The 13674-nt window shown below is 51.3% G+C and overlaps 8 protein-coding genes across 8 annotated transcripts; 4 read left to right on the forward strand and 4 right to left on the reverse strand.

Moving 5' to 3' along the window:
- Nucleotides 1-266: 266 nt before the first annotated feature.
- SAICODRAFT_65432 (uncharacterized protein) lies at nucleotides 267-3142 on the reverse strand. The gene is made up of 3 exons (XM_019170145.1): nucleotides 3050-3142; nucleotides 663-2998; nucleotides 267-641 (listed from the first exon to the last, which is right to left on the reverse strand). Exons 1-3 carry the CDS (start codon nucleotides 3117-3119, stop codon nucleotides 375-377), a joined length of 2673 nt encoding a protein of 890 aa, XP_019024492.1. The 5' UTR covers nucleotides 3120-3142; the 3' UTR covers nucleotides 267-374.
- A 157-nt stretch (nucleotides 3143-3299) lies between these two features.
- SAICODRAFT_79642 (ATP-binding domain-containing protein) lies at nucleotides 3300-4623 on the forward strand. The gene has a single exon (XM_019171163.1). It carries the CDS (start codon nucleotides 3428-3430, stop codon nucleotides 4529-4531), a length of 1104 nt encoding a protein of 367 aa, XP_019024493.1. The 5' UTR covers nucleotides 3300-3427; the 3' UTR covers nucleotides 4532-4623.
- Nucleotides 4624-5049: 426 nt separating this feature from the next.
- Nucleotides 5050-6057, forward strand: SAICODRAFT_40562 (glycosyl transferase; the record flags this gene model as incomplete). The annotated part of the gene is made up of 1 exon (XM_019168637.1): nucleotides 5050-6057. A coding segment is annotated over one exon (1008 nt), but the record flags the coding sequence as incomplete, so codon positions are not given.
- A 42-nt stretch (nucleotides 6058-6099) lies between these two features.
- On the reverse strand, nucleotides 6100-6681 carry SAICODRAFT_30110 (uncharacterized protein; the record flags this gene model as incomplete). The annotated part of the gene is made up of 1 exon (XM_019167592.1): nucleotides 6100-6681. A coding segment is annotated over one exon (500 nt), but the record flags the coding sequence as incomplete, so codon positions are not given.
- A 432-nt stretch (nucleotides 6682-7113) lies between these two features.
- SAICODRAFT_113788 (P-loop containing nucleoside triphosphate hydrolase protein) lies at nucleotides 7114-11201 on the reverse strand. The gene is made up of 5 exons (XM_019165328.1): nucleotides 10986-11201; nucleotides 10726-10932; nucleotides 9913-10671; nucleotides 7492-9854; nucleotides 7114-7439 (listed from the first exon to the last, which is right to left on the reverse strand). The coding sequence occupies exons 1-5, from the start codon at nucleotides 11092-11094 to the stop codon at nucleotides 7350-7352; spliced, it is 3528 nt and encodes a 1175-aa protein (XP_019024496.1). The 5' UTR covers nucleotides 11095-11201; the 3' UTR covers nucleotides 7114-7349.
- A 111-nt stretch (nucleotides 11202-11312) lies between these two features.
- Nucleotides 11313-11983, forward strand: SAICODRAFT_30111 (uncharacterized protein). Its single transcript, XM_019167593.1, has 3 exons — nucleotides 11313-11409; nucleotides 11463-11636; nucleotides 11698-11983. The coding sequence occupies exons 1-3, from the start codon at nucleotides 11347-11349 to the stop codon at nucleotides 11797-11799; spliced, it is 339 nt and encodes a 112-aa protein (XP_019024497.1). The 5' UTR covers nucleotides 11313-11346; the 3' UTR covers nucleotides 11800-11983.
- SAICODRAFT_70969 (acyl-CoA N-acyltransferase) lies at nucleotides 11866-12724 on the reverse strand (the record flags this gene model as incomplete). The annotated part of the gene is made up of 3 exons (XM_019170633.1): nucleotides 12389-12724; nucleotides 12235-12333; nucleotides 11866-12176 (listed from the first exon to the last, which is right to left on the reverse strand). The coding sequence occupies exons 1-3, from the start codon at nucleotides 12489-12491 to the stop codon at nucleotides 11866-11868; spliced, it is 513 nt and encodes a 170-aa protein (XP_019024498.1). The 5' UTR covers nucleotides 12492-12724.
- A 201-nt stretch (nucleotides 12725-12925) lies between these two features.
- SAICODRAFT_7105 (uncharacterized protein) lies at nucleotides 12926-13668 on the forward strand (the record flags this gene model as incomplete). Its single annotated transcript, XM_019170638.1, has 2 exons — nucleotides 12926-13165; nucleotides 13216-13668. The coding sequence occupies 2 exons, from the start codon at nucleotides 12926-12928 to the stop codon at nucleotides 13666-13668; spliced, it is 693 nt and encodes a 230-aa protein (XP_019024499.1).
- Nucleotides 13669-13674: the final 6 nt, after the last annotated feature.

The raw sequence follows: 13674 nt of genomic DNA on the forward strand, positions 1-13674 counted from the left end.
GAAAACACTGCCTTCGAATTTTACTCTTCACCCAGCTGCTGCCACGCTAGTGTTCGCGCGTTTCATACCAACGGTACACGCACCGACACCAGCACCAAACGATCGTGCGATCACTGGCACGAACGAAACTACAGCCCAGAAGACTCCGAGTAAAGTCTAGAAAGGGTGAAGAGCAAACGTGTTTTCATTTCGTAGATCACTTCCATAGCTGGTATAAACTCAAGGGTCCAAAGAATAATCCCTCTACATATGTAGAGCTAGAATTTCCCTGAACAAAACTTCGAATTCCCGAGATGCAGAACGCCCAAAACTCCAAAAAAAAAACACCACGTCCACGTCCACGTCATCTCGCCCGCGTCCGTGTCGCTCGACGCTCACGACAACAGTTCATTTAACGTAATAAGCTTCCTCACCGCATTCGAATATCCGTCATGATACTTAACCCACACCCTCGGTTTCTCCGCCTCCCACTTCCTCTTCTTCTTCTCCGCCCCTTCTCCCTCATTTTCCTCCTCCGTCTTCGGCACAATCACGCGACCAAAGAAATCTTTTTTGACGGCTTCTTTCCCACCCGCCGCACCCACCTCACCCTTCTTAGTCGAGGATGTTGGCTCCTCAGGCGTAATCCCCAATACCTCCGTCTTTCTGCGTTGAAGCCGCACCCTCTCAATCCCCTGCGCAATCATCTGCCGAATCGCATACCTCTGCGGCAACACCTTCTGACTAACCCCACCCTCAAACATAACCGCCCCCTCCAACGGCGGCTCAAGTCGATAAATCAATAACCCCTCCTCCGTCTTATACTGCACATACTTCATCTCGAACCCTATCATCGCCTCAACAACCCTCTTCAACATCTCCCGTTCTCCACTCTTGACAAGTTGTGAATTAACAGGCTTGAGGTCAGGCGAGATAATTCGGATGAGGAAGGATGCGAGTTCGAGAACGAATGTTTCGGATCCACGGAAGATTTGGCGGAGGGTTGGGGTTGTGTGGGACATGAGCGTATCCAGAATTTCACGGTTTTGGAGTGTTTTTTGGTGTGCGTCCCAATCTGCGTTCGAGCGTTCGACGGGAACGTGTCGTTTGATCGTACCGAACAGGTGATGGAATGCAACGGGGGCGTAGGGTGAATAATGTCCCAACTCACCCAACTGCCGATCGAAAATTCCGCGTTGGATGGAGTCGTGGAAGAAGAGCCAGTCGGAGGCTTGGCAAGGTTTGGAGAGGAGGTTGTCGTGGTAGGGTTGGGTTGGGTAGGCGGTGAAACATCCCATCATGACTTTGTCGTATTCACCGTTCGTCATGACTTCCTCCACCAACCTCCCCACGAATCTCTTCCCGTGTCCGGTCGAGATACCGGTATTGAATTTCACTCTTTCCTCCTTTGCGTGCAAAACACGGAAGATAGATTCAACCACACTCCACGAACTCTTGCCAACGTCCTTCTGCCCGATGACTCCACTCGAGTTCGAAACGGTGTCGACAGTGAGTTTATCCCCCTTCATCCTGACGAACTGTAACGCGTTCATACATGATCTCATATCCCCCTCCGTCCTCTCACACAACAACCCCAACGCATTCAAATCAGCCTGTAACCCCTCCTTCGTACATATCTGCTTCAACCGGTTGACAATACTCGTCGTCGGTAACTTCTTGAATCGTAGAATCTGTGCATACTGCCGCAGAGGCCTCAACGCAGGTGCGAACTGGTCATTGCAGATACAGATGATGGGTCGTAACAAGGGTTTCGTGGTCTTCTTCTTCTTTCTCTTTCGTGCGCCGAGACTTGCCTGTTCGTCCGCCGTGACGAAATCCAATAATGCTTTGATAAAACTCTGCTCACCACCCTGTCCACTCACACCATCGATTTCGTCGATGATGATACACGCTGGTTTACCACTCCCAGTAATTGAATGCGTATCCAACGCGTTCCCGACCTTATTCCGAACCGCTGCACCAGTTCGATCATCCGAAGCGTTAATCTCAATAACCTCGTACCCACACTGCTTCGCCGCAATGTGCGCCAACGTCGTTTTCCCATACCCAGGCGGTCCAGTCAACATAATAATCCGCTGCTCCGGTCTCTTATACACATCTGGCGCAGGCGTAAAATCACTCCCACCACCACCGAACGACGAATCGGATTTGAAGGACTTCAGCGTGGACTCCGGATTCCCTTTCCCGAATACGCAGAAATCCCAGTGTTTGAGCCAGCGGAGGAGGTCGCGATGGGTGCGTTCGTCGCCGAGGAGGTCGGTGAATTTTTGGGGGCGGTATTTGTCTGTCCAGAGGGTGTTGCGTTTCACGATGTCGATTTCGTCGGCGTCGTTCACGTCTTGCTCCATTTGTTGAAGGCTCTCCTGCTGTGCTAGTAATAAGTCCTCTGTTTCGAGCTCGTCAAGAAGTTTGTTTATTCTGTCCAGTCCGTAGGAAGCACCGTCCGGCATATCCATCCGTCTTGTTCTGGGTGGTTTTGGTGCCTTCTTTGGGAACCATAGGGGGGTGCCGTTTGAGGTGAAACCCTTGACGTGTAACATTCCTGGGGGCGGTGGTCGTAGATGGTCGTGTTTGGGCAGATGGACTCCGGGCAAGTCGTCGTGTGACTGAATAGATGCCAAACGTCCTAACGAAGGGTTGTCGAAACTGAATTTTGCTGCTGGTGGCGTGTTAATCTCCTTGTCCGAGGCTTCATTCAGTGCCTTTGCCAAAACGGTCGGTGGTCCCATCGTTCTTGATCTTGTTGGCGACCCTCCAATTTCCATCTCCTCCTCGTCATCGTCATAATCATACGCGCTCGGATCACAACGATTTACCCCTAGAGATTGTGATTGTGACTCCTCCTCAAGCAACTGACTTGGGGGTGAACTTGGCAGATGGAGCGAGTTCAGAGCGTTCTGTGCTGCATTTTGCCTCGCCAACCGCTGAGACGGCGAGAACGGAGGCTGTGAAGAGGAGAAATGCGGTGGTGAGCGCATATTGTGTTGTATGACGATGCCTGTTCGCGGGTTGTCAGTAGTCGTAGACATGGGACTTCCAGCCAACAAACCTTGCTGCGTCTTCTTGGCAATTGTCTCCTGGTGTACCTCGTCCATAGCCTCCATCTCGTCGGTATACATCTTGGCTACACGGGAGCTTCTCGTCAACCTCGGTGTTCTCGGAAGACGCGTCGAAATTAAGGGCGTGGAGGACGCGCTCCCAGACTTGGTGCACTTTGGTGCAACCCAAGAGGTCATGAAGTCTCGTCAAGTCGACTTACATTGTCTTTTGAAAGAACATGGACTTGCTTCCTATGGCTTCCTTGTATCGCTTCTCCACTGACCTGCACGGCGATTAAAGTTTCGATAAGCCGTACATCCCAGACTTTTCGCCTCAGCAGTCGCTCGAAATAGTAACACCGTAACACGAGACCCCACGACAGCCCAGTATGACCGTTCCAGATACCACGGCTCCTGCTGCCGCTCCAGCACCTTCGGCACCTGTACGGAAGCTCTGTGCCCTCTGCTCAACCCGTCGACCAATCCTCGTCCGCCCAAAGACCGCGCAACGTCTTTGCAAGGAATGCTTCTACCATGTCTTCGAAACCGAGATTCACCATACGATCACATCAAACAAACTTTTCTCTCGAGGGGATAAAGTTGCTATTGGCGCGTCTGGTGGAAAGGACAGTACAGTGCTGGCGCATATCATGAAGACCCTAAACGAACGCTACAATTACGGGCTCGACCTTTACTTGCTCTCCGTCGATGAAGGCATCAAGGGCTACCGAGATGACTCACTGGAAACCGTCAAGCGTAACGAAACGCAATACGCAATCCCACTCACCATCGTCTCCTACGAATCACTATACCGTGGCTGGACCATGGACCGGATCGTCTCTGCGCAAGGAACGGCAAAGAACTCTTGTACCTACTGTGGTGTCTTTAGACGGCAGGCTTTGGATCGTGGTGCAGCACAGTTGGGTATCGCACATATCGTCACCGGACACAACGCAGACGACATGGCGGAGACGGTGTTGATGAACTTACTGCGAGGTGACGTTGCAAGATTAGGACGCTGTACGGAGATCCTGACGAAGGGTGAAGACGGAGATGACGGTGTTCGACGAAGTAAGCCGTTCAAGTATGCGTATGAGAAGGAGATTGTCATGTACGCACATTTCAAGAAGCTGGACTACTTCTCCACGGAGTGTACATACTCGCCAGATGCTTTTCGAGGAACCGCACGAGCGCTCATCAAGGATCTCGAGGCTGTACGGCCATCGGCGATTTTGGATATCATCCATTCTGGAGAAGCTTTCCATCTGGATGAAAAGACGCAGAAGGCATTGCCGAAGCAGGGGACTTGTGAGAGATGTGGGTATATGACGAGTGGAGAGGTGTGCAAGGCTTGTGTGCTGTTGGAGGGCTTAGAGAAGGGCATGCCACGGTTGGGCATCGGAAGGGAGAGGAAGAGTGATAGGGATGCGATGACAGATGAGAAGGAGGGTCCACGGCCGTTGATTGCCCACGGCGTGAAGGTGGATTTCTAAGCATGTGACAATCTTGACGGGGGTTCGGCGTTAGATTTCGATTTAACGATTTGAGAGCATTGGACACGAAAAGAACACATAAAGAAATCAAGAACATTTGGTAATTAACGGTCATAGGCACGCGGGACCGTCGCCTAGTTTGCCCTTGGCGCTAAGTCAAAACAAACCTTAACCCCCCGCGAAGCCCCATTCATTAACAAGGACGCTCAGACCACCAAAACAACATCTCGGTAAACAAACGCCATCTTCTTCGAAGATCAAATCCATCTCGCGTTACGATGTTCAAGAGAAGAACATCAAATACAGATCTGCTTGCGACGGGATCATGGCAAGCAAGACAAGGCAGTACGACCGGCGCAAGAGTTAGCCGAGAGAGCAAGAGAGCGTTATTGAAGTATCTATTGCTGGCTGTTCTAGCAGCGAGTTTGTTCTACAACTACGTCGGATGGTCTAGAATAGCTGGTCATAGCGAGGAGCCGGGGGCAACAGCGAAGACATGGTCCTACGAGATCGTCAAGCCAGAACCCACAAATCACCGGGACAACACCCAAAAACAAACTCTCGGCAAGGAGAAAGCAGCTCTCGTCATGCTCGCCCGTAACAAAGAACTCGGCGACGCCCTCCACTCGATCCGTGCCGTCGAAGACCGCTTCAACCGCAATTACCACTACCCATGGGTTTTCATGAACGACGAGCCCTTCACCGAGGAGTTCATGGAACTCACTTCAGGGTTGGCAAGCGGTCCAGTTGAGTACGCTCAGATTCCCAAGGAACACTGGAGCGTCCCTGACTGGCTCGACGTTCCGAAAGCTCAGAAGAGCATGGAGGACATGGTGGCCAAAGGTATCATCTACGGCGGCTCCGTTAGTTACAGACACATGTGTCGCTTCAACTCGGCATTTTTCTTCAGGCAGGAAGTATTGGCAAAGTATGACTGGTACTGGCGCGTCGAGCCCAGTGTCGACTTCTACTGTGATATCGATTACGACCCATTTGCGTTCATGCGAGAGAACAAGAAGACGTATGGATTTGTTATGTCGTTGTATGAGTATGAAGCGACGATTCCAACGTTATGGAAGGCAACGGCAGACTTCATCAAGGACCATCCAGACTACCTCGCTAGCAACAATTCTCTCGACTTCCTGATCGACGGGCAAGCACCCTCTGCTGAAGGCGACAAGTCAATCCCAGAGAAGGGCTACAACCTCTGTCACTTCTGGTCCAACTTCGAGATCGCGGACCTCAACTTTTGGAGATCAAAGACGTACTTGGACTACGTCGATCATCTTGACAGTCTCGGCGGTTTCTTCTATGAAAGATGGGGAGACGCGCCGGTGCATAGTCTGGCTGTCAGTTTGTTCTTGCCGAAAGACAAGGTCCATCACTTCAATGATATCTCGTACAGACATGCTCCATATACCCGCTGCCCGCAGGACGAGGAGAGTTATGCCAATGGCAGGTGTGTCTGCCCCATTCCCAAGACGCAGAACTTTGACACGGACGGTTACTCGTGTCTACCGAAATGGTGGGCTGTTGCAGGAAAGGAAGATAGAAGATACAATTAGATACCCTGGGTAAAGATGGTATACAGGATATTAAATAGAAAGATCGCCATTAACACTTCCCAACTCCAAATCCGAACAAATATGCCTACCATGGTCGCGTCTTCTTCGCCGAATTGCCTGCGTCAAGATCCCCTGAACCACCAAACCCTCCGAAAGTAAACGTCGTATCGTTGAAAATATCATCAAAGCTTCGTTTCTTTTTCTTAGCACGCGCTTGACCGCCAAAGTCCCCAGGGTTAGTCCGACCGCCGAAGTTGTCAGGCATTGGAGGTACATGGCTTTCATAGTTTCCCCCATCAGAATTAGCAGCAGCGTGTGCAAACATATCGACCGGTGCGGGATTCTGATTCGTGTGATGTAGATCATGAGCCGGCTTCCTGGCAGGTGCTTCCAACTCGAGCGCGAAGGGAATTGACTGTCCGAAACCTCTGCTGGCGGGTTCGTCGGACTTCGCGTCGAAGGGAGACTTGAAGTCCACGCAGCTCCCGAGAAGGCCAAATAATGCGTCTTCCGAGCGAGTCTGTGCTGGGCTCTTGGGAAGTTGCGAGGGAGGAGCTTCGCGCACGAGCGTCTTGGGATGCATAGCTACATATGGTCAATTAGCTTCATACGAATCCAACGGGGATTCTCTTTACCCTGCAGGATGGGATTCTCCGGGAGTACATCATCCTGCGATCCCTCAGCGGAAAGAAACAAAGGTGATCGTGGGCCGCGCTGCTGTGCTCTGGTCGATGGATCTAAATCAACGTTAGATACATTCACAGGGTATGAGGACAAGTGACCTTCACGAGTGTGACGACTGGGCCCTGGAGTCTGCGCCTTCCTGAATGAGTGTTCCGAGGGTATGGTTATATTTGTGAGGTTGTCCGCTTGCTCAGGTATGACGTCTTGTAAGTCGATTACCTCTGCATCCCAGATTGAATCATCATAGTCAGTCGAAAGCTTCGGTGCCGTGACTCTCGGGTTAGTAATACGTATAATCTCAGAAGCAGATGGCAAAAGATCAAAAGAGAAAAGGGTATCATCGTTTGCTGATTTGTCTTTGTTGAGCGTTGGTGGTAGTGTATTTCGTTGCGGTTTGCTGTATGCGCGAGTAGGCTTTGATGAAAGAGTTCGCACGGCAGTCTTCTGAGTACTTGTCTTCGCGTGGAGATTGGATAGCTTGTTCAGCGAAGAAGCAGTTGTGGCTCCTAGCGCTTTGCGAATGCGAGGAACGTCCTCAGACTCGATAGTGACCTCGTCCGGTAGATCCATCAGATCGATAATATCATGGTCTGGAACCTGAACTTCATTGGATATGCGCGAAGGTCCGTTTCCATTAGCCCTCTTCGCTCTAGGATTTGCTGCTAGTGATGAGTGATCCAGCGTAGATTGTGTCAAAGCAGGCTGAGATACTTGCATAGTGGATGATGTTCGTGCCACTTTCTTCATAATTGGCTTAGTCGTACCGGTTTTGCAGCACATGTGAAAGCATTTCTCCCTGTCCTTGCACTTATGAGCGCACTTGTAGTTTCCATTCTCCAAACGTTCAGGTTCGACTAAGTCGTATTCGGTGTTCTGAACGACTGCAGTGGAGTTTGCAGCTGCTGGAACCTTCAATGCAGCGCCTTTGTGGCTGTTCGTTGTGTCGCCAGCAAGAATGGCGTTCGTGATGTTGTCAATGTGCTCAAAATCCATATCATAATCGAAAATTCCTTCGCCATAGTCGTCCTCATTGGCGACCTTAGGTACCTTAGGCTCTGTTGGCCTCGGGAACTTGGATGCATCGATGTGCAGTTGAAGCTCGCTCTTCATCGCAGTCCCTGCGATATCCTCACACACTAGATGACAAACAATTGCTGAAGCGAACTTGTGCAGCTCAACAGTCAACACAAAGGACCGGCTGCCGTTGATTTTGGAGACCGGTAATCTTCGAAAGTCCAGGAGCACGCCGTCAGCGGTCTCGGCCAGGAAATCGGCATACAGGTTTATGTCATGCCACTTCTGCTTGATTGTATCCTTGTTTAAGACTGATACTTCCACGTTCATCGATAGTCTTGACGGCTTAAGTCCATCGCCAGCAAAGTTCGTCTGCTGGAGCTTTAAGCCAAACTTCGGAATTCCCGCAATATCATTGAGGATATTGTTTCCGAATGGAGGATTACGCTTAAACATTACCTCGATCCGCCTTGGATCCATCATTTCCAATTCCTCCAAGCTGCGAATATTGTGGTTGATCAAATTCTTCAGGGCGTTCTCACCAATGCCTCTCAGTTGTCTCAACACCATCGGCGTTCCCTCCCAACACCTTGCCCGTAGACATCTGCTCAACTCTAGGGCATTCTTCACAGCAGTAGTATCCTTCGTTTGGAGCTTGCAATCGATGATGCACTTGCAGATACGATATGCATGCTGGAAGACGAATGACCGATCCAATCCCATCTGGGTAATCTGCTGCTGGAACTTCTCCTTCAATCCGCTAATGTCAACCGAGCCGAGTTCAACCTGAACCAGGATGAAGATCTTGTGCGCTGTGGTTTCCACCTTACCCTTCAACGGAGATTTGATCCCGTTCGCCTTGTTGAGCTCGTTGTAGAACCCCTTGTCACCGCGACGGAGTCTAAGCTCAGCAAACTCTTCGGCCTGACAAAGGGTCTCCAACACCGTCCTCAAAGCCGGCGCATCTTTCATCTCGAGAATCGCCTTCATCGTGTTGAACATGACATAATACTTCGCCGATGCATCACCGTACCCAGTCGATCTCAACCTCTCACCTTCCATACTGATCATGCCAGTCTTCTCCAGAAGCTTGAGATCCTTCATACAGTGGGCCTCGAGTCCTTTCTCCATGTCTTGTCGTAAAGTGTTGATATTATAGTATCTCGGATTCGCTCTGACTCTGACATAGAAGAATGTCGACCTCAGCCACTCCATCGCAGTGGATACGTCCGTGATCGTCCCTAGCCCGATTTCGGCATTGAGATGTACCAAAATATTCTCGTGTAAACAGCTCTCTAAAGTCTCCGTTCCACTAACGAGATTCTCGTACTTCGCCTTCTTGTCAGACCGAGTCATGATCACGGCTGTACCGCAATCATCGAACTGCGGGCGTCCAGCACGACCCAGCATCTGAATGATTTCCAAAGTAGGGTACTCCTCAAAGTGGCTCCCGACATACTGCATGGTGTTCTTGATAATGACCAGATGTGCTGGAAGGTTGACACCGACAGCCAACGTCGAGGTACAGCACACCACACTGACATGCCCTTCGAGGAACAGCTTCTCTACAAGTGCACGATCGTTCGTATCAAGGCCTGCATGGTGCACTGCAATGCCAGACTTGACGAGCTCTTGGATTGCCTTATCACGAAATGAGCATGAGACAGCGGGTGCATCCCACGGCGTCGGTTGCCGCTTGTCCCGCATCTCGATGAACTGCTTCGCAATAGCCTTAGCTGAGTCAAGAACTGCTTTCCGCGTGTTACAAAACACAATGGTAGGCTTGTTGTCAGAGTGCTTCTGGATAAGAGGCATCAACTTCCAGTTAAGCGTCGTATCCCACTTGAAGTCAGAATCCTTGTCGTTTTGTGGATAGCCATAGACGAACTTCTGCAACTTCACCGGGCGAAACTCGTCTCCGAATGCGAGTACTCTTGCTGGCGCAGAATCAAAGCTGTTCCTTCTTATCCAGACCGCAACATCTTGCACATTTGGAACAGTAGCCGAAACAGCAACGAAACGGATCGAGGTCCCCAAAGTTTTCATACGAGAAACAACAACTGTAGTCCATGTTAGTAAGCAAGACCCAGGTCAAGTTAATAATGGCACTGGTACTACCTTCAAGGACAGCACCTCTCTTCTCCTTCAACATGTGCACTTCGTCAATCATGAACAGTCTCACCAGCTCCATCAACCTCTTATGGTCCTGCCACCTCCTCGTCATACTATCCCACTTCTCCGGCGTCGTGATGATGATATCACTCTCCTTAACGGCACTCAAACCACCGGCATCCGTATCACCAGTCAACTCGCCAACAGTGATTCCTAACCCACGAAACTTCTTGTCCCAATCTCTTTTACGCTCAGAGCAAAGCGCTTTCGTAGGGGCCATGTAGATCATCTTACTACTGCCCTGCCCGGAAACCGTGGAAAGTGCACGACAAACGCCGAGTTCGAAGATGGCCGTCTTACCCGCTCCAGTAGGTGCTGAGATGATCACATTATCGTCCGAAGCCCAGATTGTGTCGAGTGCTGTGGATTGCACCGCATTGAACAAGGCGAACGGAAACACACTTCTGAACCGATCCGGCAACTCGCTCACAGGTCTCAATCTGACGCCGTTGATCGTCGTTGGACCGGTAGCATACGCTGAAGTCCTACTTGGCTTGGTTACAGCTACCGTCGACTGTGGCACAGCCGGTGGCATCGACGTATTTCCATAGGTCTTTCTTGACAACCCAACCGGCCTCGCCCGCCTTTTGGACCACGAAGCCTGTATGCTTCCATTACTCCCCGGAGTGGACTGTGCACCTGCATATACGTGGCCACCAGTTTGCCTTGCTGGAGACGAGTTGGTCGGGGTGTATGCATATTGTGCTGTTCAACGCGGTCAGTGGGAATGTATGCGTGAGAAAAGTAGCATACACTCACATAAGTTCAGTCCTGTAGCGGCAGGGCGACTACCGGTCGTGCTTTCCATAACCTTCCCGCCGTTGAATGACTTTGAAGGACCAGAACCGCGACCACCGAGTGACAGACGCTGCGCAAGGACGTGCTCCTGAGGTTCGTAGAACGGATCTGCCTGGTTGTATGAGGCGTGTTGAAGCTGACACGGCTCTTCTTCGAGCAGTTGACGATCTGCAGTGCAGTGTAAGCAAAGACGCCTGTCTCAACCTACACACGTTACATACCAAAGTCATCCATCTCAAAATCCCTGGATGCTCGGTACCCCGAACCAACGCCTTCTCCTGCGTGCTCAATCCCATACTCCCTCGCCAAAGCCTCAAAATCATCGTCCATATTATCTCGACTCCAGCAGATCAAAGCAAAAGCACAAAGGAAATGGTCGAACGGTATTTATTGTTGCCCAGGTGGTGTGCATGGACGGGATGCGCTCCTCCCTCCTCCCTCCTCGGTGGGTGTTTAGCGCCCAGCTGCCGTATACCACCGCATGTGGCTGTGCAGGCGCAGTAAGTACTTCCCGAGGCGACTTGCGTGTGGGGCGCACTGACGTTTCGATAACGAAGAAAATCCACGGTAAGAACAACGAAAATGGCATTGCAAGCACGAGCACGATCCCTTTACCGCTCTCTTTACAGAGAAGTCAAGCTCCAGGTTCGTTTGACCGCCTCAGGATCTGTGGAATGATGTCTGATTGAAAATGTTAGTCCCACCCAGTGGTCACCGTCAACAATGCCGACGTCCCCTATAACTCGCAATACCTTACCCACCTCCGAGCAACATTCGACAAAACTCTGCCAAATCCTGAGAGCGAGCTGAAGAAGGGTGATGACTTTTTGCACTTTTTGCAGGGACAGAGGGAGTATAAGGCGTTGTTGGAGGTTCGTCGAGACAGTTAAAACTGTATTGCGAGACATCGGGTGCTAACAGGTTGTCAAATAGAGATACAACCCCAGTATCGGTATGGATCCTGAAGAGAAGATTAGATTGACTGGAAGGAGAGTCGGATTCGATCTCCCAACGGAGTATAAGGAGGACAAGTAAAGCCATGGATCACAACCGGAGGGGGCACAAGTACGATATCACCACGACCAACGCACAATATATCTTCTACAGCATCTTCACAACCTTCACATGCGGTCCTCCATCCTCATTAAACACCCCCAACTTCTCATCCATCACATACCCACACTTCTCATAAAACCCTCTCTTGTCCTCCTGACTATTCGCCACGATCTCCCTAATACCGGGCTGTGCTCTCCGTCCATCATGATCTGTACCTGGACCCCATGCCATGATCGAGGCGGCTTCACCTGCGTCAACGAGGATACGCCCGATGGATCGGCCGCGGATATCGGAGCGGACGGCGAGTCGGCCGAGTTTGACTGTTGTTGCTGATTTCCGGATCATCCGAATGGTTCCTGTAGGCCGAAAGTTAAACACTAATTTATGGATTCAGTTGACGCTTCGATGACCTACCCAATGGCTCGTTCGTATCCCGATCTCTCGCCAGTAGATGAATCACGTCTTCCCGTGGAAAGTTGTCATACTCATCTCTCTCGACTTCCATAGCAAAGCCTGTATGTCTGATCAATCCCGGCTGGAAAAGGCACTTCCGGTTCGTCTAACACACCTTGCTCCTCGACAAATACCCGGATTCGCAGGTCTAGGCATGTTTGGTGATCATCTTTCGTTTGTACGTTCACGATCTCCGTGTGATGAGGTACTGCCGTCATTTGGATGCCTCTACCAGCGTAAGAATGCAAGGTTAACAATGCAACTCACCCACCCTCTCGCACATCCAGCACTGGAGCGCACGCCACACTGCACCGCCCCACTCGGAAATGGCAACAGTATGAGGATCTCCCAACGAATATTACGTGGGCTATTAGCAACTCTACAGCGTAATCGCCATTCCAACATTATCAGCTGCAGTTGTAGGCTTCCCTATCTCCCGCGGTCTTTCTGTCGGCAGAACTGGACCGGTGCAATCCACTGCACCCCGGCGCCGGGCTCAGCTGCAGCCGTGACGTCCGCCACAACACCAGCGACTTTCGAGCAGTCCCTGTCCCGTTTACAAACAAGGTCCAAAGCCAAACTTCATTACGAGTAGGCCGGCCTTACATCCAGTTATCGCCGTCACAAATCGTCTTCATCCCGGATCAAGAGCATGTCTCTCAACTGGGTCCTCCTCGATTCCCCCGCAACGGGAAGTGCCTCAAGTCTCCCCTTCATCCCTCTACCAGAAGAAACGGTCATATCATGTCATTCGGCAGTGGGTCTTAACCTCGAGTCAGTCACGACGAACAATACCATACGACCGCCTGCTGGCGGTGGCGCGGATCAAGAGGTCCCGCCCCCGGTGAAGCTGGAAGTGAAAGATGGTAAGGCATGGGTAACATCGCGTCGGGTAAGTGATATTGGTTGGCGTTCTTTTGCCTAGACGTTAACCAGTTACAGATCATTTACCTTCCCACCTCTCCAACACCCTCCTTCCGCTCCTTCTCCGCCCCCCTCCGCAACCTCCGAAACCCAAATCTCACCCAACCTTGGTTCGCACCTCTTTCCTTCTCCTCTTCCGTTCTCCCAACACCCGGAGGAGGCCTCCCTCCACCATCCGCGAACTTCAGATGTACTTTTCGAGAGGGTGGAGCAGAGGTGTTCTTCAGGGGCGTTGTAGGTGCGATGGAGAGAGCGAGGAATGAGGGGTTGGGAGTTGTGGAGGTAGATCCAGTGCCGGAGTATGAGGAGCGACAGGGTACATCTGCATTGCAATCAGAGGCAATCGGAACCACGACTGCTGAAGAGAATGAAGGTGAAGAGGGTACGGCAGAGGAGGAGGGAAGTAAGAGGAGGAGAGCGGACGTCCTACATGACGACGCACCGCCGGGGTACGACGAAGTTGTCCGTTAAGCGTCA

This window comes from Saitoella complicata (genome assembly GCF_001661265.1).
Source record: "Saitoella complicata NRRL Y-17804 unplaced genomic scaffold SAICOscaffold_10, whole genome shotgun sequence".
NCBI classification, from domain to species: domain Eukaryota; kingdom Fungi; phylum Ascomycota; class Saitoellomycetes; order Saitoellales; family Saitoellaceae; genus Saitoella; species Saitoella complicata.